This window comes from Loxodonta africana, chromosome 22, assembly GCF_030014295.1.
Source record: "Loxodonta africana isolate mLoxAfr1 chromosome 22, mLoxAfr1.hap2, whole genome shotgun sequence".
In the NCBI taxonomy this organism is placed as follows: domain Eukaryota; kingdom Metazoa; phylum Chordata; class Mammalia; order Proboscidea; family Elephantidae; genus Loxodonta; species Loxodonta africana.
Window position 1 is genome coordinate 38,256,371 of NC_087363.1, and position 26,129 is coordinate 38,282,499.

Here is a 26,129-nt window from a genome sequence, read left to right on the forward strand (position 1 = left end):
GCCACTCTCCCATCTCCCCCCTGTCACTTGCTCCCAAGCTGGCAGCATGACAGAGGGGCTGGGTTTTCTTGCTTTATGACTTTGTTAAGAGGGTTTTAACTGGGAAACTTCCATCTGTGTTTGCACTGTGTCCTGCCAGTTGGAAAGACGCGTAAGCTGCTGGTAACCCATGATAATATGCTGAGGAGGAGGGAGAAAAGGAGCCCGTAAAAATCACAGCTCACAAGCTGGTTGCGGGAAACCGTGGTCTGAAGCTGTACTTACAATGTCAGTGCTTGTGGGGATGGAAGTGGCAGAATTCCCCCAATGTGACCCCAGGTCTTAGCCTGGCTCACTAATCTTAAAGGAGACCCATGGACTTTGGGACATTTCTACCACTCCCCAACCTTGGCTCCATTTCTGGTTGCTATTTTTTTTTTTTTTTAAGGTGGTGGGCCCTTTCTCCGAAAATCTCTCCTTAGAGATTTGATGCTATTGAAACCCTAAGGCTGCCTGTGATGGGGAGGGGCTACCTTTGCATTCTAAACCTCCCCAGCTGGAAAGGTCCCTGGCTCCTTTATGCTGTGGTCCCTGGGGGATGGCCTCTGGGCCTGTGATCTTCTGTGTTTGGAATTCAACTCTGTCCTTTGGCTAAAGGTAGATAGAGCTAACTCAGGGATTACTAAAAATTCTGGTCATCCAAAATTGAATCCTAATGGTCAAGCTCCTATTATTGTATAGCCTGTTAATTAAAAATGGTTTTCACATTTTTAATGGATTGTGGAAAAAGGGACAGTGTGTGGCTCACAAAGCCTAAAATAAAAATGTTTACTATCTGGTCCTTTAGAGAAAAGGTTTGCTGACTCCTGGTTTAAAGGCTCTCCTCTATTCTTCCAGGAATTCAGCCATAAATGCATTCATCCATCTGTTCATCTGTGTAGATAATCAATCTTTCACCCACCCATCTAACTAGCTATTCACCCACTGACCTGTTCTTTGCTTTATCCATGTACCTAATGATACATCCATGCACCCATTCATCTCGCAGCTCATTCACTACCCAGTTGTTTGTACATCCACCTGTCTATCCATCCACTTACCCCTCCATTCGTCTACCCATCTACCAGTCATCCATCTACCCATCCCACCCACCCATCCATCCATTCAACTTACTGGTTCGTTCCAGATAGAACACCACAGTATGTTTTCAGTGCTCTAGGTACTGAAATAAGCCTTGGTGCCTCAGAGATGAATAAGGCCTGGAATCTGCCCTTGAGTAGGTCTCCCCCCCTTTTTTTTTTCAGGGAGGGAGATTAAGATGGGAGGAGAAATGCATATGTGAACAGACAGTTAATCTGCTCTGTGGCAAGTTTAATTTGTGCAACTATAGTTTTGTGTAAAATCTGCAGAAGCATGGAGGAGAATGAGGACTCCCTACCCCTTGGGGGCATGCAGAAGAGGTGCCTGTGAGATGGACTTTGAAGGAGTTCACCAGGCTAGGGCAGTGATGGAAAAGGACACAAGGCAAGGTGGTCCACATCAGCCTGAAAGCACGTGGCATGTTTGGAGAACGGTGCGTTGTCGCATATGGTTAGAATGTAGATACTTTTGGAAAGGCGGATTGGAGCTGGAATTAAGGGTCAAGTGATTGGTCCAAAAACAGAGCTAGGACCAGGTCTTACATCAAGAGTAGTTAGATATTTTGAACAGATATGGCCTCTGGATACCTTCAAGCCTCTGTTTTCTCATCCAAAAAAAAAATCCTGCTCCCAACAGCTGCTGAAAATTTCTACAGTGGGTCACTCCTTTGGGCTAAGACATTGAAGGCTGTTCAGAAGCCAGTCGGCTCACTGGGAGAGGTAACTCTGGAAGTTATTACTGACGCCCTGGGAGAAAGTCCCCACCCAAGGAGTCCTACACGATCTGTTCCCTGTCTACCTCTCCAGTGTCACCTCCCACCACTTTCTTCTGCACTCACTCTAGCCACGCTGGCCTTCTTGCTGTTATTCAGATTCTGCAAATGCGTCCACACCTCACAGCTTTGGTACTTGCTCTTCCCATGATGAGAATGTCCTACCCCTGACTTTGCGTAGCCGTTTCCTTCTCCTCATTTAAGTCTCAGCTCAAATGTCACCCCCTCAAAGAAGTGGTACCCCAAAACTTAATGGCATAAAAACAACCAGTGTATCATGCTCACGGATTCTCTGGGTCAGGAGTTTGGACAGGGCAGAGTGGAAGAACTTGTCTCCGTGATGCTCCATGATGTCCGGAGCCTCAGGTGGGAGACTGAAATGGCTAGGGGTGACTTGAGGGTTAGGGACTGGAAGCATGTGGAAGTGTCTTCACTAACATATCTGGTGATTGATGCTAGCAATAGGCTGGGACCTCAGCTGGGGCCGTTCAGAACATTTACATGTGGTCTGTGCTTGGGCTAGTTTGGGCTACCCCCCAGCAGGGTGACTGGGTCCCACGAGCAAGCATCCTAAGAGAGAAGAAGGAGGAAGTATGTGACATTTTTATGGCCTGATCTCAGAAGTCACCTAGTCCCGTTCCACCATGCTCTGTTGGCCGAGGCAGTCACAGAGGTCCACCCAGGTTCAAGGAGAGGAGACATATACTTCACTATTCAGTGGGAGGAGTATCAAGGTTACATCGCTTGAAGAGCATGTGAGATAGGAGATACTGTTGTGGCCATTATTGGAAAATACAATCTACCACAGAAGTGTTTCCTAATAATTCTATTTCAATTACGAATTGTGTTTGACTGCTAGTAACAAAGCCTCAGTTATGGTGACATAAATAATTTAGAGATTATTCTGTCATGTGAAAGAAATACAGAAGTAGGAAGTCCAGATCAAGTTTGATAGCTCCACAGTCTCGGGGACCAAGACTCTATCTATCTTTCTGTTGCCTCCATTTCCAGGGTTCCTCATGAACACAGGATGGCTTCTGTAGAGCTCCAGCCATCATATTCATGTCCCAGGCAGGAAGAAGGAAGAAGGGGGGAAAGCAAAAAAGTCATGCCTCCTGGCTGACTCAGCCCTCTTGAAAAAGCTTTCTTTAAAACTCCACCCAACAACATCTGCTTCCATCTCATTAGGCACTCCTAGGTGCAAGGGAAGCTAGGTCAACTGAAGTTGACTGGCTCTAAGCTGGGCTTGGCTGAATGAATCTGCTTCTTGTGTATCCATTCTTGGGCCCAGGCTGAAGGGAAAACAGGTACTTGGGCAGCTCTTTCCATGGCAGTGGCAGGAGAGCAAGTACGAAAACCAGGGAGCTTCTAGGACTCAAGTTTACAACTCACACGTCATCACTTCTGCCCACATCCCATTGGCCAGAGCAAGTGCCATCGCCAGGCCCAATGGCAGGGGGCAGGAATATGCTCTCTCCAACAGTGAGACTGTGGCCAGCGTGTGGATGCAGGTGAAGAACCATAGCCATAATGCCTCTACTCCACTCTCTAGCTCATGCTCCATTTTATTTTCTTTATATTACTTTTCACTGTTCGAAATCCTCTCATTTAAGCATCTGTTTACTTATGCTGTATTTTTGTTTTCATTCAGTTGAAAATACTTCCTAATTGCCCTTAGAATTTCTTCTTCGACCTATGGATTATTTAAAAATGTATTAATTTCTAGATACCTGTGAATTTCCCAAATTTTCCTCTGTTACTGATTTCTAATTTGATTCCACGGTGATTGGAGAACATGCTTTATATGGTTTCAGTCCCTTTAAATTTATCGTGACTTGTTTTATGGTCTTTCCCGGAGAATGTTCCATATGCAGTTGAAAAGAATGTGTTTTCTGCTCTTCTCAGGTGACATCTATAGATGTCACTAGGTCAGGCTGGTTGGTAGTGTTGTTTGAGACTTCAGCATCCTTGCTGATTTTCTGTCTAGTTCTGTCCACTGTTGAAGGTGGAGTATTGATGTCTGCAGCCATTATTATTGAATTGTCTGTCTTTGTCTTCAGTTCCGTCCGTTTTTGCTGCATGTATTTGGGGCTCTGTTGCCAGGCGCTTATTTACTGACTGTAGCCTTCACTGAACTCTGAGCCCTTCCAGGGCAGAGAGCTTGACTGCCTTCCCTGTTCCCAATGGCTTGTGATGCCTGGTACACAGTCGGTGCTCAGTAAATATCTGCTGAGTGAGTGGGTGGCAGAGTCAGCCCTTCCTGCCGTCCTGCTCATTTATTCAGTCACAGTATCCCTTGAGTACCTCCTGTGTGCTACTCATCATGAACAACAAAGGGGAGGCCCCTGCCCTCCAGGAGCTGACAGTCCAGGGAGGAAGAGACAGGCATGAGAGGAACAGTATGAATACAGAGATGGGGGACACAATGAGGCTGTGGGGTATCAGGGGAGGCACCTGACCCAGTCTTTTGTGGGCCAGAGAAGGATTTAGAGAGGAAAAGCGGTCTAAACTGAGACTTGAAGGCTGAGGAGGAGTTAGCCAGTTGTGGGTACTGTGAGGAAGGGTTGCACCCAGCAAAGAGACCAGCATGTGCAAAAGCCCAAGGGGCCAGTTGGAGAATGGTGTGTTTCAATTGCAAGAAATTAGCCTGGCTGGAGCATCGTGAGGGAGAGGGACAGCAGTGAGAGCTGAGGCTAGAGAGGTGAGGGCAGAGCCAGGAGAGCCCAGGAGCCAGGTTTGGGGTTTGGATTTGATCCCCTGGGGAACTGTGGGGAGGTCCTGGGGTGACCCCTACAAGAGGTGAGGGTGGACTGGAGTTAGAGGGAGACAAAGGGAATGGAGTGCTGCACGTGGATTTGAGGGCCCTGTGCTTGGTGATTGGCTCTGGGGTAAGGAAGGTGGAAGGTCCAGGCTGACCCCAAATTCCGACTTGCTGATTCACTAAAATGGCAAGTACCGGGGTATCAGGCTTAAGGGTGTCAGGGTGGGCATGGGAAGAGATGCTGAGTTTAGTGGAGGTCTTGTTAAGTTTGAGGGGCACTGCGAAGGACGTAGAGTGGTCAGCTGGACATGGGATGTGGTTTGAAGATGATCAAATGTGGAAGTGTAAACTTAAGCTCCAGGAGCGCATGGATTTCACCCAAGTGAGGAGAGGGCTCCCAGGTACCCTGGGCAGGAGGTACTTGGAGGCTGGGAGCCTCAGGACTAGTAAAAAACAAAACCAAACCCACTGCCATCGAGTCGATTCCAACTCATGGCAACCCTGCAGGACAGAGTAGAACTGCCCCATAGGGTTTCCAAGGTGTGGCTGGTGGCTTTGAACTGGTAACCTTTCAGTTAGTAGCCAAATGCTTAACCACTACACTACCAGGGTTCCTGGGATCATCATAGAGAAGAGTATTAGGAAAAAAAAATAGTACTGAATCACAGGAAATCCAGGGTGGCAAGGGGGAGTGTGCTGTCACATTGTAGGGATAGCAGCTAGGGTCGTATACCAATGTGTGTGTAAGTTTTTTGTATGAGGAACTAACTTGAGCTGGAAGCTTTCACTTAAAGCACAATTAAAAAAAAAAAAATGGTGCCGAAAGGCAAACTGATGGCTTCATAATCTTTTCTGTGTGTCCGAGGGACAGCACCACACCCACTTTGCCCGGTGGCAGTAACCACTTAAAAGGGTGTCAGGACGGAGCCAGGTTGCTGAGGCTGCCAGGAGAGGGAGAAGCTGTCACAAAGCCCTCCCTTATCACTGTGTAGGAGTTTAATTTGGCTGTGGCCTGACTGCTGACATGATTGGGACAAACGCAGCAGCTAGAGTGACTCTGTTATAGTGGATGTGGCAGTTCATTTATCTAAATTGGCGTATTATCAGCTTGGCCTCCTCGAGGCGCGCTTTCCTCTCCCAGCCGCCTTTTGGTCTCATTATAGTCAGTGTCAAGTGTGCCAGAGGGGAGGAGGGCAGGGAAGGCAGTGAGCGTGTGTTGAGCTCCTTTTATGTGCTTGGCGCTTTGCATATATTATCTCATTTAATTGCACATAGTATGTGATCAATAAATAGGTCTCAGATGTTGGATGGCACAAACACTAAGTCTCAGAGAAAGTGAACGACTTTGTTCAAGGTCACACACTGAGTGAGTAAATAGGTCCAAACCAAACCAAACCAAAACCAAACCCATTGCCATCAAGTCGATTCCAACTCATAGAGATCCTATAGGACAGAGTAGAACTGCCCAGTATGGTTTCCAAGGAGCAGCTGTTGGATTCAAACTGCCAACCTTTTGGTTAGCAGCTGAGCTCTTAACCACTGTGTCGTCAGGGCTCCCCAGCACGGCCGGGGCTATCTAATTTCAAAGCCCTGAGAAGGGAAGGAGATAAATACATGTGGAATAGTCCGGTTAGTGGTAGAGGGGCCCTAGAAGGAGGAAATCAGTGTGACCTGGAGGAATGAAGTCAGGGAAGGCTTCCTGGAGGAGGTGGTGTTGCAGTGGGCACTGAGGGACAGAAAATAGGAACAGACCTTCCAACTGGTAGGAGCAGCAGGAACAAGTGCATGGAGGGCTACAGAGAGAGAAGGCTTGGGGGTGTAGGATGTACAGGAAGCGATTGGAGAGCCAGTCTTCAGGGAGAGCCCAAATGCCATGTCCCAAGGTGTTTCGAGTTGGAGTCATGGGAATTTGGGAGCCCTGAGGACTTGAGCAGGACAGACATAGTGAAGGAGGTTTAGGGAAGGTGGGTCTGATGAGTTAGGTGACGCTGGGGGACTGGAAGGTTAACCCATACCAAGCCCCAGAACAGCCTCGTATGCTGGCGAAGTTAATGTGGGGCAAGGAGACTTTTGTGCTCCGTGAGAGCAGAGAGCGTGACTGTCTCTTACCTATCTGTGTACTTTTTGCCCATAGACAACATCAAGAAATAATTGAGTAAGGAGGACCCTGTTTCTGTTCTAAGTCTTTCGCTGGGTTGTTCAGGGCACAGCAAACATACTGATGTGTGGAAGAATCAGAGGGAGGCAAAGTTTAGTTCCGCATGAGGAGATGTGCTTTCTTTCTAAACTGGAGTTGTCCAGGGGGTGAGCTCCCCATATCCGGAGGTATGAGCACAGTAGCTGTTGAGGAGATAACAGTAGAGGAGGTTCTCACCAGCATGTGGTTCTTTCCCTCTATAGTTTCAGAGTCGAGGAAAAAAGTGCTGTGTGACTTAGAAAAATCCCCTTGTCCTTAATCCCTCAGTTTTCCCACTCTGAGAAGGTGGGTGAGATTCAGAGGTTTTTAGCCACAGAACCTTGTCTTCAAATGAAATTTTACTCAGTACCCCAATAAGAAGAGTGGATGAAAGTGGAGGTGCTTTGGTTCAAAGTGGGGTGGAAGCAGAATTTGGGTTCTGCCCCTACCTCTGTTAAACCTGGGTCTCCACAGGGCACAGTGTGAGAATTCATCTAGACCAGTGGTTCTCAAAGTGTGGTCCTAGACCAGCATCAGCGTCACCTGGGAACTTAGGAGAAATGTACATTTTTGGGCCTCATCCCAGACTTCCTGAATCCAAACTCTGGGAGTGGGTTCCCACAATCTGTATGTGTTTGGCTTTTTTGTTTGAAGAAATCTATGTTTTAATAAACCCAGCAGATGTTTTTGGTGCATAAAGTTTGAGAACTGCTGCTATAAAGGAATGTGAGCTATAAGGCTCCAGAGGTAGGCTAGGTTAGCTCTCGAACGGCCATGAATGCCAGGGGTTTAACTTCCCTTTGAGGGCAGGAGGGGCTGCCGAAGGGCTTGGGACAGAGGTGAAAGCAGCAGGGAAACTTTGCTTGTCCTCCCACCCCAGCCACCTCCGAGAACTGTTTTCCTCTTTATTTTTTTATTTACGTACAGTTAAGTGCACAGATGTTGAAGGCACTGCTCAAATTTATATATATATATATATATATATATATGCATACGTTTGTAACCACCACCCAGAGAGAACATTTCCAGGATCCCAGAAGTTTCCTTTGTGTTCCTTCCCAGTCATTGCCACCCCCCAGAGGTTACTAATGTTTTGATTTCTGTCACCATCAATTGGTTTATCCTGTTCTTGAATTACAACATACGTACTCTTTTCTGTCGGGCTTCTTTAGCTTCACAATGATGTCTGTGAGATTCACCCAGATATTTGTGGATGTCCGTATCCCTTTGTATGGATACACTGCAGTTTCTTTCTCTCTACGCCTGCTGATGGACATTTGGGTTGTTTTAGTTTGAGCTAGTATGAAAAAAGCTGCTATGAATGTTTTTCTGCGTGTCTTTTAGGGAACATGTGTACTCATTTCTCCTCAGTATTTACCTAGGAATAAAATGGCAGGGTCATAGGTAAGCAGAAAACAAAACAAAAAAAACAAACCTATTGCTGTCGAGTTGATTCCAACTCATAGCGACCCTATAGGACAGAGTAGAACTATCTCATAGGATTTCCAAGAAGTGGCTCGTGGATTCAAACTGCTGACCTTCTGGTTAGTAGCTGAACTCTTAACCAGTGCGCCACCAGGGCTCCTAGGTAAGCACAGATTTAGCTTTATTAGACACTACCAATCAGTTTTCCAGGAAGATTGAAGCAGTATCCTACGGTTAAGTGCTCTGCTGCTGACTGAGAGGTTGGTGGTTGAAACTCATGCAGCTGCCCCACCGGAGAAAGACCTGGAGATCCGCTTCTGTAAAGAGTACAGCCTTGGAAGCCCTATGGGGCAGCTCTCCTCTGTCACATGGGGTTGTTGTGAGTCAGAATTGACCCGAAGGCATCTAACAACAACAACAGCGATGTATGAGTTATCCCGTAACCTTGCCAACATTTGGTGTTGTCAGTCTTTGTAACCATGGCCGTTCTCGTGATTGTGTAGTGGTTTCTCATTGTATTTTTAAATTGCATTTCCCTGATGATTGATGAAATTGAGCATCTTTCCTTCTGTGTATCAGCCATTTGGAAATCCTTTTTTGATATGTGTCTATTGCTTATTTTTTTAATTGAGTGGCCTGTCTTTTTCTTATTCAGTTGTAGTTCTTTAAATATTCTGAATACAAGTCTATTGTCAAATGAATGTATTGTGAACATCTCCCAGTCTGTGGCTTCCCTGTTCACTTTCTTTAAACAGCTACATCAAGATCTAATTCACATACCAAAAGCTCACCCACTTCAAGTGTACATTTCAGTGACTTCATAGTCACAAAGTTGTGCATCCATCACCACAATCAATTTTTGAATATTTTCATCACTCCACAAAAAAACACCCTGCACCCCTTAGCTGTCACTCACCCTTCTCCCACCCCCTGCCACATTCTCCCCCCACCCCACGTCCTCAGCAACCACCAACCCAGTTTCTTCCTATTCTGGACACTTCACATAAATGAAATCATACACAACTTTAGTGACTGGATTCTTCCATTTAGCATAATACTTTCACAGCTCGCCCACATCGTAGCATGTGTCCGTACTTCATTACTTTTTATTGCCAAATAATATTCCATTGTATAGATATTCCACATGTTGTTTATCCATTAATCATTTAATGGACATTTGAATTGTTTCTAACTTTTGACTGTAATAAAAATTCTGCTGTGAACATTCATGTACAGGTTTTTGTATGGAAGTATATATTCATTTCTCTTGAGTATATGCCTAAGAATGGAATTGCTGGGCCATATGGGAACTTGATCTTTAACCTCCTAAGGAACTCTACTAGACTGTTTCCAAAGTGACTGTGCCATTTTACATTCCCACCAGCAATGGATGAGGGTTTCCATTCCTCCAGCTGCTTGACAACACATGTTTTTATTCAGTCTTTTTTATAATAGCCATCCTGGTAGATGTAAAATGGTATCTCATTGTAGTTTTGGTTTGCATTTACCTAATGACTAATGATGTTGACCATCTTTTCATGTGCTTATTGGCCATTCATGTATCTTCTTTGGAGAAATGTCTATTCAAATCCTTTGAAATGAGGTGAAATTCACATAACATAAAATTGACCATTTTAAGAAAATTCTCTTAAATGGTGTTGGGAAAATTGGATTTCCACATGTAGAAAAATGAAACAGGACCCATGCCTCACATCATAAACAAAAACAAATTCAAAATGGATTGAAGAACTAATATGAAAACGATACCATAAAATTCTTAGAAGAAAATGCAGGGGCAATACTGTCAAGCCCAGGTTTTAACAATGGATTACCTAATATAATAACAGAAGTACAGATAGAAAAAGAGAGAATAAGTAAATGGCCCCTCATAAAAATTAAAAGCTTTTGTTCATCAAGAGACTTTACCAAAAAAGTGAAAAGACAAGCTACTGACTGGGAGAGTATCTTTGGAAACCATATATCTGATGAGAATTTAATAACCAAAATATATATAAAACTTTGACAGTTTAACAACAAAAAACTAATAACCCAGTCATAAAATAGGCAAAGGACTTGAATAGACATCTGATCAAAGAGAACATGCAAATGGCCAGTAAACACATGAAAAGATGCTCAACCTCATTAGCCATCAAAACCACAGTGCTATGTCATGTCACTCTCACTAGGATGACTAAGATTAAAAAAAAAAAAAAAAAAACAGAAAATAACAAATGTTGATCAAGATGTGGGAAAATTAGGACCCTTATCCATTGCTGGTGGTAATACAAAATGGTACAGCGGTTGTGGCAAACAGTGTGATGGTTCCTCAAAAAAACTAAAAATAGAAATTCCCATTGCTGTCGAGCCCATTCCAACTCATAGCAACTCTGTATGACCCAGCAATTCCACTCCTAGGTATATGCCCAAAAGACCTGAAAGTAGAGACTCAAAAAGAGACCTGTACCCCAGTGTTCATTGCAGCACTATTCGTAATAGCCAAAAGATGAAAACAACCTAAATGGCCATCAGCAGATGAATGAATAAACAAAATGTTGGACGTACATACAGCGGAATACTACTCAGCCATTTGAAGAAATGGTCTTGATACATGCCACAATATAGGTGGAACTTGAAGACATTATGCCAAGTGAAATAAGTCAATCACAAAAGGACAAATATTGTATGACCTTGCTTACATAAAAAGACAAGAAAAGGCAAATGTACAGAGACCAAAGTTTATTAGTGGTTACAGGGCAGGAGGGAGGGAAAAAAGGTCGTTAACAGTGATGGAAAAATCTCATTGATTAAGGGTAGAGTCGTACAGCCAATTAATGTAATTGTTGTCAATAAGTTGTACACCTGTGGAAAGTTGAATTGGCAAATGTTATGATAGATATATTTAAAACAAAGACAAAAAAAAAGAGAGGCTGCTGAGGCTGCTTAGAAATTGTTGGATTGGCGTATGTTTTACTGTGTATATTCTCAACAACAAAAATAAAATAAATAATTTTTAAAAATTCACCACTTTAAGTGAACAACTCAGTGGCATTAAGTACATTCCCATTTTGTGCAGCCCCCAAAACATTTTCATCACCCCAAAATGAAACCACATACCCATTAAACACGCGTTCCCCACTTCTCCCTCTGTTCCGCCCCTGCCAACTACCTGTCTGCTCTCCGTATCTATGAACTTATCCATTCTGGATATTTCATGTGAATGGAATCATGCGATATGTGACCTTTTGTGTCTGGTTTATTTCACGCAGCATAATGTTTTCAAGGTTCAGCCAGTTTTAGCATGTATCAGAATTTCATTATTTTTTACAGCAGAATAATATAATCCATTGTGTGTATATAACACAATTTAGCCGTGTATCGGTTGTATATCGGTTCTTGGACATTCGGGTTGTTTCTATCTTTTGGCTATTGTAAATAGTGCTACAAAGAGCATTCGCTTGTGTTCCATTCTCTTGGTTATATACCTAGGACTGTGATCCTAAGCCTTCAAGCCTAGAAAATCAATCTCATGAAGTATTTGGTTATGTCTAAGAAGTATCTGTAACTGTGCCCACTATGTGGTTTATCATATATATGAATATATACATACACATATATACCTGTATATTCATATTAAAAAACCAAACCAAACTCATTGCCCTTGAGTCGGTCTCACTCAGCAACCCCATAGGACAGAGTAGAACTGCCCCATAGGGTTTCCAAGGAGAGGCTGGTAGATTCGAGCTGCCGACTTTTTGCTTAGCAGCCTGAGCCCTTAACCACTAGAAAAATCTATATGTGAATATGTGTGTGCACACACATATATAGCAATACACATACGTGCATACATACATACATATTTAGCCCCACAGTTTTTTTTTTTTTTTTGGTTGTTGATGTTCTTGCAAGGTTATATATGTCTTATCCTTTACCAAAAATGTCCTTTTCTCTTGTGTATTTCTTAGTGGCATCATTTACCTTGGTCAGTCTGTGAACACTTCACCCACATTTGGTGCTACCTTTCCCATCACTAGATGAGAGTGATTCCCCCGCCCCGCCCCGGTAACCACCAATGAACATTGGTCTCTGTATATGGGGCACGTTTGTGTCAGCGTGCATTCCCTGGGTGGGGGGGGCATGGCCAGGCCTGGTATGTGTCTGGCCTCTTGGAATCCCTGCGAATCCACTTGACTTCTGGCAGCGACATCCGTGATTGGACTTCCTGCCAGGAGGAGGACATTTCTGGCCACCCACCAACTATTGGGCCTGGGGAATGGAGACACTGTATCACACAGAAAACTCCAATTGGTATGTTTGGATGAGGGACCAGGGCCATGCTCCTGAGTGTGAGGTCCCTGCTTCCATCGCAGGCAAGCCTGAGGCCAAGAGGCCGTCCTCAGACTCAGGCCTGCGTACCAGGCTGTTCCTTGCTCTTTTTCCTACCCCTTACCTGTCACTTCTAGCCCTCCCTCCTCTCCTTCACTGGGAGGAGAGAAGACCAGAAAGCTTCCTGGAGGGAGGCTGCCTATCCTCTTGGGCACTTTCCCCATTCAGATCTTTATATAAGGAAGACCTTTCTCGCAGTAAAAACTGTTATCAGTGGAATTCTGTGTAAGCCAGTAGTGAGTTCCCTATTAGGGGTGGCAATCAGGCTGTGCACCAGGCTGCCCTGGGGTTTCTGAGGTTGAGCAGAGAGCCCTGGGCCAGGGTTCTGGAGCCCTGGGTTTCATCTCACTCTATGGCCTCGTACAAGTCACATCCTCTCTCTAGGCCATCCATGAGTGAGAAATTGAGGTGGAGCAATGGATAGAGCTTGGGCTTTGGAGTTAGGCAGACCTGGGTTCAAATCTCACCATCTCAGGAGCCTTGGGCAAGTTGCTTGATCTCTCTAGGCTTTCATTCCTTTGTTGGTAAAATGGGAATAATAATGATAACAGCAAAGTGATAGGGTTGTTGTGAGGATTAAATGGGAGAGTGAATGCTAAGTGCTTGTCACACATGGCTTGCTTGGAGAGTGTTCAGTCAGTGTCAGCTGCTATTGTTTGAGCACCTCCCCTGGGCTGGGTGCGGGAGAGAAGCAGACACAGGAACACATCATCCTAAAACATGATAGAAGGCAGTCTGTACACATCCTGCAAAGAGGTATTTATTGTATCTCCATTTTACAGAGGAGGAAATTTAGGTTCATAGAGGTAACGTGACTAGCACAAGATCACACATAGGTAACTCTCCAGGTTGACAAGGACTTGTCTGTGTTATCTAGGCCTTGACCTTATAAGGAGGGAACCTTGTAAGCAGAGAACCTTGTAAGGAGGAAGTGAGTATGGCGAGTGGGTGGAGCCAGCTGGGTGGGGGTGTCAGGCACCCAGAGAAGTTTGGACTTGGTCCTGCAAGCATTGGGGAGCCGAGCCACCAGTCGGCTCTTCTTCTCATTATCCCTAATTCATCCCCTTCTTCCATCCCCATGGCCACCATCAAGTCCTGGCCTCCATCCCTCTCACCGGGGCCACTGAAACAGCCTCCCCACCGGTCACCTCCAGTTTGTGCTCCCAGCTGTAGCTGGAGTGAATATTCTAAGACAGTTACCCAGTCACATTGCTCCCCTGCTTAGCATCTTCCAGTGGTTCCCCGTTACCCAGGATAAACCCCAAGTCCCTTAAAAAGCCTGCTAGGTCATGTATGACATGTCCCCTACCTGGCTCTCCAGCATCATAGTGTGACAGTGCTGTGCACTTTTTGCATATCTCTGTGTACTTGTGTGTACTTACACACACACATACACAGCACTCAGACCACACTCAGCTTCTCAGTTTCTCTTCCACCACTGGGCCTTTGCACGTGCTGTTCCCTCTGTCTAGAACACCCACTCTGGCCTCGGTTTAGGCCCCACTTCCCTGGCAGGCTTTCCCAGAACCAAGTTGGTTCTCCTTCCTCTGGTTTGCCACAGCCCCTGTGCCTCTGCCACTGCAACACTCACAGCTCTGTGTTGAAATCACTTTTGTTCTTGTCGCCTTTCCCCCAGATTGCAAACTCTTTGAGAGCAGAATCAGGTCTCTCCTCTCTTCTCAGGACCTAGCGCAAAGCAGGCGCTTAGAGAATGTTGTTGAAGGAATAGGGAGATGAGGTATGTGTGTTGTCTTCCTTCTTCTCCCTCTGAGGTGGATTTCAGGGCTGCCAGGTGTGATGGAGGTTGAGAATTATTGAGACTGCAAGAACTTTCCAGGGAGTGATGGATGGTGCGGCTGGCACTTAGCACATCCAGCCAATACGTGCTGTTTGAGAGAGGATGTCTGTGGCAGTTCCGATTATGCTCTGGTATTTTAAATGAGTTGTATTAATGATGGTCACTCGGCCCATGTGAACAGAGTCCATTCAGTGAGAATTAATTACAGACGAGAAACCGGCTTGCAGAGCAATTAATATTTAGGGTCCCTGGAGTGTGGTGTGAATGCAGCATCGGTCTTGTCTTTGCTTGTCCTTTCCTTTTTCCCTGTCTTCACATGGGCGCCTGTGGTGCTCTAGGTCTGGGCATCAGGGTGACAGCTCCTGGTCTTGGCTCCCCCCTAACTTACTCTCCTTGTCTGTTAAAGAAGGATTGCTCAAGCAATCAGCAAACTATAAAACACCTTCCCTGTGTCTCATTATGTGCTAGATTTTAGAAACATGTTGTTAGCTGCCTTTGAATCGTCTCCACACGTGACTACCCATGTACAACAGAACAAAACGTTTTCAGGTCCTGTGTCATCTTCATGATCGTTTCTATGCTGGAGTCCATTGTTATGTCCACTGTGTATTTCGAGTGCCTTCCATACGTGCCACCAGGAGCTCCTTGGAAACCCTGTGTGTCAATTCAGCTCTGTCGTATAGGGTCCTCTGAGTCAAAATCGACTCGACGGCAGCAGGTTTGGTTTGGTTTTGGTCCTATACTTGGGGGCTTATCTTTCAGCACTGTAGACAGCACTTTACAGTTTGCAAAGCCATTTTAATCATCAGTGTGAGCCTCACAGCAACCTCACGCCCTGGTTAGTGGTGCTGTTATCCCCATTTTACAGATGAAGAAACTGGAGCTCAGAGAGGTGACAACCTGCCAAAGTTACCCAACTACTGTATGGAGTAGCCAGGCTTGTACCTCAGTGCAGATTAGATGAGAGAGTGTGTTGAGAATCCTGTGTCACTGAGCCACCCAAGTCAGAAGGGTCATTGTCCTCATCAGGTTACCAGGTATCTTCTGTCTTTCCATGGGATGCCAGGGATGACAAGACCCTGCAGGGCTGGAGGGTGGGTCCTGAGCATAGAGACTAACAAGGAAAGAGTAGGAGAGTTCTCTTGCCCAGGTCAGCAGAGGAAGCCTTTAGTCCAGGTTCAGAATGACTCAGGAGTCACAGAGCCAACTGTGGGCAAAAATAAGAAGTAAAAAAACCTCATGGAATTTGGTTTCTTGATTTAGGTCATGGTTCCATGGGACATCCCAGTTAATTGGCTTAATGTGTTTAGTGCTTTTCTTCTACCTCCTAGTTTGTAGCCTAATGCCTGGGGTCTTAAAAGCTTGCAAGCAGCCATTCAGGCACAACAATTGGTCTCTATTCACCTGGAGCAACAGAGGAAGGAGAGTCAGGAATAGGAGGAGCATGTGGAATGTGTGGCTGGTTGCCTCCATGAACAGCTACCTCCTTTGTCAAGAGACCAGACTAGATGATGCCCAGCTACTATTACTGAACATTGTCTTTTAATTTTTATTGTGCTTTAAGTGAAAGTTTACAAATCAAGTCAGTCTCTCATACAAAAATTCATACACACCTTGGTATGTACTCCTAATTGCTCTCCTCCTAATGAAACAGCACACTCCATCCTTCCACTCTCTGTTTTTGTGTCCATTTGGCCAGCTCCTGACTCCCTCTGCCCTCCCATCTCCCCTCCAGACAGGAGATGCTAACATCGTCTCTTGTGTCTACTTGATCCAAGAAGCTCACTCTTCACCAGTATCATTTTCTATCCCCTTGTCTGGTCTAATCCCTGTCTGAAGAGTTAGCTTTGGGAATGGTTCCTGTCTTGGGCTAACAGAAGGCCTGGGGACCATGACCACGGGGTTCCTTCTAGTCTCAGTCAGACCATTAAGGCTGGTCTTTTTACGAGAATTTGGGATCTGCATCCCACTGCTCTCCTCCTCCCTCAGGGGTTCTCTGTTGTGTTCCCTGTCAGAGAGGTCATTGGTTGTAGCTGGGCACCATCTAGTTCTGGTCTCAGGCTGATGTAGTCTCTGGTTTATGTAGCCCTTTCTGTCTTTTGAGCTCATAATTACCTTCTGTCTTTGGTGTTCATTCTCCTTTGCTCCAGGTGGGTTGAGACCAATTGATGCATCTTAGATGACTGCTGGCTAGCATTTAAGACCACAGATGCCACTCTCCAAAGTGGGATGCAGAATGTTATCTTAATAGATTTTATTATGCCAATTGACTTAGATGTCCCCTGAAACCATGGTCCCCAAACCCCCGCCCCTGCTACGCTGGCCTTTGAAGCATTCAGTTTATTCAGGAGATGTCTTTGCTTTTGGTTTAGTCCAGTTGTGCTGACTTCGCCTGTATTGTGCGCTGTCTTTCCCTTACCTAAAATAGTTCTTAACTACTATCTAATTAGTGAAAGCCCCTCCCCCTCCCTCCCTCCCTCCCTCCCTCCCTCCCTCCCTCCCTCCCCCCCCTTCTAACCATCAAAGAATATTTTCTTCTCTGTTTAAACTATTTCTCGAGTTCTTATAATAGTGGTCTCATACAATATTTGTCCTTTTGCAACTGACTAATTTCACTCAGCATAATGCCTTCCAGATTCCTCCATGTTATGAAATGTTTCACGGGTTCATCATTGTTCTTTATTGATGCGTAACATTCCATTGTGTGAATATACTATAATTTATCCATTCATCTGTTGATAGGCACCTTGGTTGCTTCCATCTTCTTGCTATTGTAAACAGTACTGCAGTGAACATGGGTGTGCATATATCTGTTCATGTAAAGGCTCTTATTTCTCTAGGATATATTCCAAGGAGTGGGATTGCTGGATCGTATGGTAATTTGTTTCTAGCTTTTTAAGGAAGCGCCAAATCGATTTCCAGAGTGGTTGTACCATTTCACATTCCCACCAGCAGTGTATAGATGCTCCAGTCTCTCCACAATCTCTCCAACATTTATTATTTTGTGTTTTTTGGATTAATGCCAGTCTTGTTGCAGTGAGATGGAATCTCATTGTAGTTTTGATTTGCATTTTTCTAATGACTAATGATGGTGAGCATTTCCTCATGTATCTGTTCACCTCTTGAATGTCTTCTTTAGTGAAGTGCCTGTTCATATCTTTTGCCCATTTTTTAATTGGGTTATTTGTCTTTTTGCAGTTGAGTTTTTGCAGTATCATGTAGATTTTAGAGATCAGGTGCTGATCAGAAATGTCATAGCTAAAAACTTTTTTCCCAGTCTGTAGGTAGTCAGTCTTTTTACTCTTTTGGTGAAATCTTTGGATGAGCATAGGTGTTTGATTTTTAGGAGCTCCCAGTTACCTAGTTTTTCTTCTGCATTGTTAGTAATGTTTTGTATACTGTTTATGCCATGTATTAGTGCTCCTAGCGTTGTCCCTATTTTTTCTTCCATGATCTTTATAGTTTTAGATTTTATATTTAGGCCTTTGATCCATTTTGAGTTAATTTTTGTGCATGGTGTGAGCTATGGGTCTTGTTGCATTTTTTTGCAGATGGATATCCAATTATGCCAGCACCATTTGTTAAAGAGACTTTCTTTCCCCCCATTTAACTGACTTTGGGCCTTTGTCAAGTATCAGCTGCTCATATGTGGATGGATTTATATCTGGATTTTCTGTTCTGTTCCATCGGTCTATGTACCTGTTGTTGTACCAGTACCAGGCTGTTTTAACTACTGTGGCGGTATAATAGGTTCTCAAATAAGGTAGAGTGAGGCCTCCCACTTTGTTCTTCTTTCTCAGTAATGCTTTACTTATCCGGGGCCTCTTTCCCTTGCATCTGAAGTTGGTGATTTGTTTCTCCATCTCATTAAAAAATGTCATTGGAATTTGCATCAGAATTGCATTGTATCTGTAGATGGCTTTTGGTAGAATAGACATTTTTGCAATGTTAAGTCTTCCTATCCATGAGCAAGGTATGTTTTTCCACGTATGTAGGTCTATTTTGGTTTCTTGCAGTACTGTCTTGTAGTTTTCTTTGTGTAGGTCTTTTACATCTCTGGTAAGATTTATTCCTAAGTATTTTATCTTCTTGGGGGCTACTGTAAATAATATTGATTTGGTGATTTCCTCTCCAATGTTCCTTTTGTTGGTGCCATTACTGAACACTTTGATCAAAGATTCCAGAGAAGAATCCTAATTGAAAGGGGGGAAATGCAGAACAGAATTTCAAATCCTCACGGACCAGACTTTCTGCAGTCATGGAGGCTGGATGAACCCCCAGAACTATTGCCCGGAAATAACCTTTAAAACTTAAACCAAAACTATCTCAGAAATCTTCTTAAAACCAAACAATAGTTCAGCTTAACTAGTAAAAAAGGTCTGCCTTGAGTATTATGCTTTTTTAAGAACTATCTATATGAGATCAAAGTGACAATAGCAACTAGAAAGATTAGATAGAAATCCTAGGGGAAATGGGTTTATGTTAATGGGAGAGGAAGAACTCAGAAAAAGAGGGTGAGAATGGTTGCACAACTCTGAGAATGTAATCACTGTCACTAAATTGTACATGTAGAAACTGTTGAATTGGTGTATGTTTTGCTGTGTATATTCTCAACAACAGCAAAATAAATAAAATTATTTATTAAAAAAAAAAAAAGAACTAATACCTTCTCCTTCTAACTGCCCTCCTCACCAGTTCTTACTGGTAACTCACACTTTCTCCACCCTCTGAAACGTGCTTTCAGGAAGCTGCTGCTAACTCCCATACAATGAGATTCTGTTTCTAATTATAGCTCATGCACGTGGCCTACACTGAGGACACCCGTGCCCTGTGCCCAGAGAATCCCCTCATTAGTTCAAGATTCGGCCCCTGAGAATTCTGATCTTTGTGACGGCGCTGAGGGTCTCTTGAGACCTGCAGATTTCAAGGGGCTGGGCCTTTTGGGGGCTGGTCTTAAGAGGCGCCAGCTCATCCTCCCTTCTTGGGACTGCAAGCCAGGGTGGGGCCGCCCTCCCAGAATTTCCCCGCCCCCACCACCACCAGTTCCCGGCAGAGCAGGTCACCATGGCGGGAGGTCAGTGCAGGACAGGATGAGGTGTTCAGGAAGCAGAGCCCTCTGTAACCCCCACATCTGCTGGCCCCTGTCTGACAGCGCAGGCGGCCTCTGCAGATGTTCAAGGGGCAGGGCAGGAGCGTCCCGCAGACTCCATCTCTTTCTATCTCTGTCTCTTTCCATCAACCCCTCCTTCGCTTCACTTCCCTCCCTCCCTCCTCCTCTTCTTCCCTCTCTCCCTCTCTCTCTTTCCTTGTTTTTCTTTCTCTCTCCTTCTTTCCCTCTCTCTCCCCTATCCCACCTCCTTGCCGTTTTTCCTACCCCTCTCCTGTCACCTCTGGCCCTCCCTCCTCTCTTTCACTGGGAGGAGAGAAGACCAGAAAGGCTTCGTAGAGGGGGCTGCTCATCCCCTCAGGCACTTCCTTTTGGACTTTTAGCAGTGAAAACTGTCCAACAGTGGAATTAACTATGTTAGTAGTGAGTTTCCCACTGAGAGAGGTAATCAAACAAAGCAGAGTGATCATCCTTCCTGCGTGTGTAAAGGTGATTCCTCCTGTGACCCTGAGATTGTCCTGATTGGCGTTGCCCTGCAATTCAAGGTGGTTTCAGGGTCCCCAGTGTTTTTAAAACTGTAGAGCTGGGCCTTATGCAAGAGCAGGTGTATTTGAAAATAAAATATTTTTGTTGTGAGAAAGAAGTCTCATTGTTAGTTGCCATTGAGTCAGCCCCGTCAGCCCCCAGCTCTCAGCAACCCCACGCACAACAGAACAAAACACTGCCCGGGCCTGCGCCATCCCCATGATCTGTTGTGGACCAGACGATGTTCCATTGTGATCCACAGGGTTTTCACTAGCAGATTTTCAGAAGTAGATTGCCATACCTTTCTTCCTAGTCTGTCTTAGTCTGGAAGCCCCACTGAAGTCTGTTCAGCATCGTAGCAACACGCACGCCTCCACTGACAGATGGGTGGTGGCTCACGTGGTACACTGGCCGGGAATCAAACCTGGGTCTCCCTCATGGAAGGCAAGAATTCTACTGCTGAACCACCACTGCCCCCGAAAGAAATGTTACCTTCTTTATAATATTAGTGTTTATTAAATTTATTTTTATTTTAAAAGCAAATTAATCACGATACAGAATTTTTAGAAAATTGAATCAAGAAAAAAAATCATTCCTAATTCCACGTACTGGACACAGCCACCGCTTGTATTTTGTTGTGTTTCCTTTTAGCTTTTTCCTTTGTTCATTTTTTATACAACTGTACTAGTGTGTGGAAACGACTGTGTATACCTTCGTGATTTCTTAGTACTGAGCTTCAGTATTTTCCGTAGTCGCCGTCATTATCATTTTTAATGACAGCTCGGTACTCTGTGGAGTGGATGCACTAGGATTTCCATAGACTTTGTTTTGAAAACACATCTTATGAGCCTCTTCAAAGATGGATAATTGTAAAGGAAGAGCTTTCTCTTTCTCCAGGGAAGGAACCACCCCATCTTTGAAGAGTGCTCCCTTAAGCTGCCCAGGGAAGAGGAAGTGTAAGCATGAAGCCCAGCTCTGTGCTAGGAACAGCATGGGCGCTCTTCTGTTGTTAGCTGCTGCAGAGTTACCATGACTCGTGGTGACCCCATGTGTGGTGGAATGAAGTGCCACCATCAGTTGCAGATGGAACTGTTGTGACCCCATAGGGTTTCTTTGGCTGATTTTTGGAAGTAGATCTGCAGGTCTTTCTTTCTAGTCCATCTTAGTCTGAAACCTACTCAGCATCATGGCAACACACAGGCCTCCGCGGATAGACAGGTGCTGACTACACATGAGGTGCTTGTAGGGCATCGGTTAATTAAACCCTTATGACCACAAAGTGCATGTCGCCGTCCCTGTTTTATGGATGAGAAAGCTTGGGTCCAGACACACTGGCTCAAGGTCACTGGGCTTTCTTTATGTAGGCCAGGGCTCCAAAGCCACAGGTGGGGCCTGCCTGACTGTGCCCAGCCGAGGAGAATCTTGTGCTCAGGCCTCTCAGCCCTTGGGTAACAGGCCTCTTGGGGTTTCAGGATTTCCATGGAGCTGTCATGAGGACCTTGGATGAGATGGACCAAGAGGGCAGGGACGTGCTGTCCAGAGAGGAGCTGAGGCTAGGCCTGAGCCAACTCCCAGCCATCCATGACCTTCACCAAGGGATCCTGGAGGAGCTAGAGGAGAGGCTGGCGCACTGGTGAGCGTTTCCCCGACCCCACCCCAAATTCTGTTGTCCTACGGGGCAGAAAACCAAAAATCCCAAACCGGCTGTGAAGTTGACTCTGACTCATGGCGACCCCATTGTGTCGCAGTAGAACTGTGCTCCACAGCGTTTTCAATGGCTGATTTCTCGGAAGTCAATCACCAGGGCTCTCTTCCAAGGCACCTCTGGATGGACTCGAACCTCCAACCTTTCAGTTAGGAGTGAGCGTGTTAACCGTTTGTACCACCCAGGGACACCCACTGTGAGGCAGAAAGGGTGATAAAAACACCACTATGTGACATGTGTCTGCATTTTACTTAAGTGTAAAATCATTTCCCCAAAGGAAAACCGCTTTGGAAAGAGCTGGGGTTCACACCCAGGGCTATAGCTTCAACATCTACCCTCTAACTGCTGTGCCGAGTGGATTCAGGCTGAGTTCTCTGTCCATCTCCTCCCTGACTGCAGGGAGGGCCAGCAGAAGGTGGCTGACGTCTTCCTGGCGCGAGAGCAGGGATTCGACCACCACGCCGCTCACATCCTGCAGTTCGACAGGTACCTGGGTCTGCTCAGTGAGAACTGCCTCTACTCCCCGCGGCTGGCAGCTGCTGTCCGTGAATTTGAGGTGGGTCCCTTGCTCCGCTGAGTCCCTCCTCTAAGGACGTAAGAGGGGCAGTTGGCACTGAAGGGCATAACGCACGTGGATGGGGCATCCAGGTCAAGCCAAGGCTGAGGAGCAGAGAGGGAGACCTGGCTGGGGGGAATGAAGGGTGATCCATCAGGAGGGAAAGCTGGGAACCCAGGACATCCCCTGCTGGGCCATCATAACAGCTCAGTGACCCTGGCCACCAAGGGTCTCTTTGGCAGTTCTCCTGTCCCAGTAGAAAAGCATGAATCAACCTGGGGCCCCAGACACTGGGGTGACCAAGGCAGTTACCGGCACTGGCCACGCACTGAGTGTCCGGTTACTGGGGCCTTTCTCTATTTCTAAAACTAAGAGTGAAGCAGGGGCCAGGAGAGGTATATTACTGAGTATTGTACCAGCTGTGAGCCTGTAGGGCTGATCTGGGAAGACCCTCTGGCGGCGGGGGGAACCTGGATTTGAAGATGGGGAAGAAGTTCAGGTTGGCCAGGAAAAGGTGTGAGGGGATGCTGTGAGCCTGGAGTCTCTGATGGGGTTTTCTTGCCTTCTCTGAGAGCAGCAGAGTCTGCAAGGAGGTGGCCAAAGTGTGAAGCATCGGCTCCTGAGGGTGGTGCAGCGCCTCTTCCAGTACCAAGTGCTTCTCACAGGTGGGCACCCCAGGAGGTCACGGTGAACAGAGGTGGTGGGTAGAGAGGAAGCACCTGGGGAAGGGGTGGACATGACAGCAAGGTGAGTGATGATGACATCCCCTCCTGCAAAGGCTGTTGGGGAAGGAGGAGAGGGGGTTGCTCAATTTCTTGCCTCCCTGTCCCTCCAGAGGCACTTGATTTACCCCCACCTTCCCTCCAGTTGAGCCAACTTGGAAACCTCACTGTAGTGGCTGCCAGCTATTGGTGCCTTCAGCCTCTCCCATCCCAGACCTCCCTCATTCTACATTTCCCCCGTCTCAACCAGGCAACTCCTCATTTCACTAAAACTGCTCTTGCCAAGGTCACCAAAGCCTTCCTTGTGGCCAAAATCTGTGGACATTTCAGTCTTGGACTTGCTTGATCTCTCTGTGGCTTTGGCACTGACCGCTTCCTGCTTCCTGAAGCCCTTCCCTCCCAGGCTTCTGTGATACACTCTTCACGTGTTCCTCCAGCCTCTCAGGCTGCCCTTTCACCTCTGCTGACAGCCTCTCTTCCTCCCCTTCCTCCACCGGGTGTCCCGTAAAGTCAGTGTTCCTCTGGCTCAGTCCTAAGGCCTCTCTCCTTCCCACTCTACAGACTGTTCCTGGGGTTGTCATCCTCTCCCCACCTCTACCTGCCAGAAACACCCACACCTCCTCTGAGCTCTAGACCCACTCACCCAATGACCTTCCAGAGGATAAAGAGTCCCATCCAGGGGAACTGACGTTCCAGTGGACCAGTCAGCCGCCACACACATAAACATACACATGCAGTTTCAGGTAGTGAAAGGACCGAAATGAAAATACTCTAGGGTAAGGGGATAGAGAATTCATTCATCTAACTCTGCAAATGTTTATTGAACACCTACTACGTACCATGCTCTATGCCAGAGCTTGTATTCTGGTGGGAAAAACAGACAAATGAATAAGAAATGAAAATATATGTCAGTGATAAGAGCTCTGCAAAAAGTAAAACAGGTTAAGGTGACAGAGAGGAACAGGGCTGCTGGATTAGGTACAGTGGTCAGGGAAGACCTTTCTGAGGAGGTGATGCTGAACATAGATCTCAGTGAAGTGAGGGCATGAAACATACGGAGAATGGGAAGAAGAGAGTGCCAGGCGGAGGGAAGAGCAAGTGCAGAGGCCCTGGGGTAGGAACGAGCTTGATGTGTTCAAGAAATAGCAGGCATGCCCACATGGCTGGAATGGAGTGAGTGAGGTGTGGGAAGTGGTATTTGGAGAAGGGCCAGCCCTGTAGAGCCTTGTTAAAGGTTTAACACATCACACTGTGCTGTACTGATTGACATGTCTACCTCCGCCAACAGACTGTGTGCTTCTTAAAGGCAGGTGTCACCTTGCATCCCACAGGCATAGCATGGTACAGGCATACAGCAGGCACTCAGTAGGTATTTGTTGAGCAATTGAATGACTAGCAGTGGTGGTATCGATGCTGATAGTGGTCATGGGGGCCTGGTACTGTGATAGCATGTATTGTGGAGCTAACAGGTGGGAGGATGGACATCCCCTTCTTCTCAAACTTACCTTCCATCTCTGGAGAGAAAGACGGTGGCCATAGTGTAGACAAAGGGGCTAGCCTCACCAGGGCATAACTGACTCCCAACTCTTGTTCTGCCTACAGACTATTTAAATAACCTTTGCCCAGACTCGGCTGAGTACGAGAACACTCAGGGTAAGTCAGGCATGCCCCAGGAGGAAGGGGACACACTCCTCTTTGGGCCCTGTCTCTCCCAGCTCTGCCCTCTGTAGTAGTTTCCAAGCCCAGGACCGAGTCAGGGTGTGTTCTAGATACCAACCTTCCAGGGCTTCTCCGGATATTCGAAGGTGATTCTTCCCTTTCCACTTGACCACGAGGAGTCCCTGAGATTGCCGACCTCCAGAAAGAGGAGGAGAAAGGGGTGACCAGAATTTGGTGATGGGAGGTAGTGCCAGGTCTGAAAAGCTACCCCAGTCTCCCTATCTCCTCCCAATTCTGCGTGGCTGTGCCTGGAGGACCTACCTGCCAGGCATTTCACATCTTAACATATTCAGTCTACATCCAGGGGAGCTGGGGCCCAGAGTGACCAAATCACTGTCAGGGCCACCTAGGCAGCAACCTGACCTTCCATGGGAAAAGCTGCCCACCCACATACAAAGTCCTGCAGCTGCAGCAGTGTCAGGGAGCACACGGAGGGAGGGGCAGGGAGGGGCATGGCCAGGGAAGAGGCAAGGACAGCGACAATTAGACTGGCCCTAAACAGCCCAGCTGTCTGCTCTGCTTCCCTCCACAGGCGCACTGACCCTCATCTCCAAAGTCACGGACCGTGTCAACGACAGCATGGAGCAGGGGGTAAGTGTGGCCTCTTAATACCTCCTTCAGGTGCAGGTTCCAGAACCCTCCTCTACCCTGCCCTGGGACTTCCTTAGGGTACCCTACTTCCAGGGGGACTAAAGGCAACCATCTGTCTCCTGGGACCTTGCAAAGAGCCTTGAGTTCTGGCATGACACTTGCTGTGTGACCTCTGGTTCTGAGTGTCCTTCTCTAGGGCTCAGGTTCACCGTTTGAGCAATGAGGGTGGCTAATGATGTGCACAGACTCGCTAAGTATTGCCCGACTGTAGTCTGAGATCTCCTGCATCAGCACTTGGAGTGCTTTGTAAACTACAGATTCCTAGACATATGTTAGATCTATCCAGTCAGAATTTTCCGAGGTGGGGTCCAGTGATATCCATTTTTAGCAAGTACCCCAGGTAAATTTGATGCACATCAAAGTTTGAGAACCACTAGAATTTGTGGCCTCTAAGTGCATGTCTGGTTCTGACAGCGTGTGACTCTGTATGGTTAGATATTTATCAAGGGTTTACTGGGTTTCTGCCAAGGATGGCAAACTTTATTCCACATGCCAACTCCATTTGAATGATTACCAATTATTTGAGTCTACATATGTGTGGTTCCGCTAAGCTATAAATATGCTTAAGGTCTGTGTTAAGAAGGATCCTGAAGCGTGGAGTCCTAGCTCAGTGGGAAAGAGTTCAGTAATCGATTAGTGATGTCTTCCCCAGGTGCAGAAGGGGATAGTGGTAGTCTGTGCGCCAAAGAATTGCTCAGCTTTGCTGTGGC

General features: G+C 46.3%; 1 protein-coding gene across 1 annotated transcript in view; it reads left to right on the forward strand.

Annotated features, from left to right (window-relative positions):
- Positions 1-26,129, forward strand: part of FGD5 (FYVE, RhoGEF and PH domain containing 5) — a 78,396-nt gene that overhangs the window by 19,967 nt on the left and 32,300 nt on the right. Inside the window, exons 4-8 of the mRNA XM_023547872.2 lie at positions 21,539-21,699; positions 22,171-22,327; positions 22,905-22,992; positions 24,652-24,702; positions 25,301-25,359. Of these exons, the coding sequence (XP_023403640.2) occupies positions 21,539-21,699; positions 22,171-22,327; positions 22,905-22,992; positions 24,652-24,702; positions 25,301-25,359 (516 nt within the window). The remainder of the gene's footprint in view (positions 1-21,538; positions 21,700-22,170; positions 22,328-22,904; positions 22,993-24,651; positions 24,703-25,300; positions 25,360-26,129) is intronic.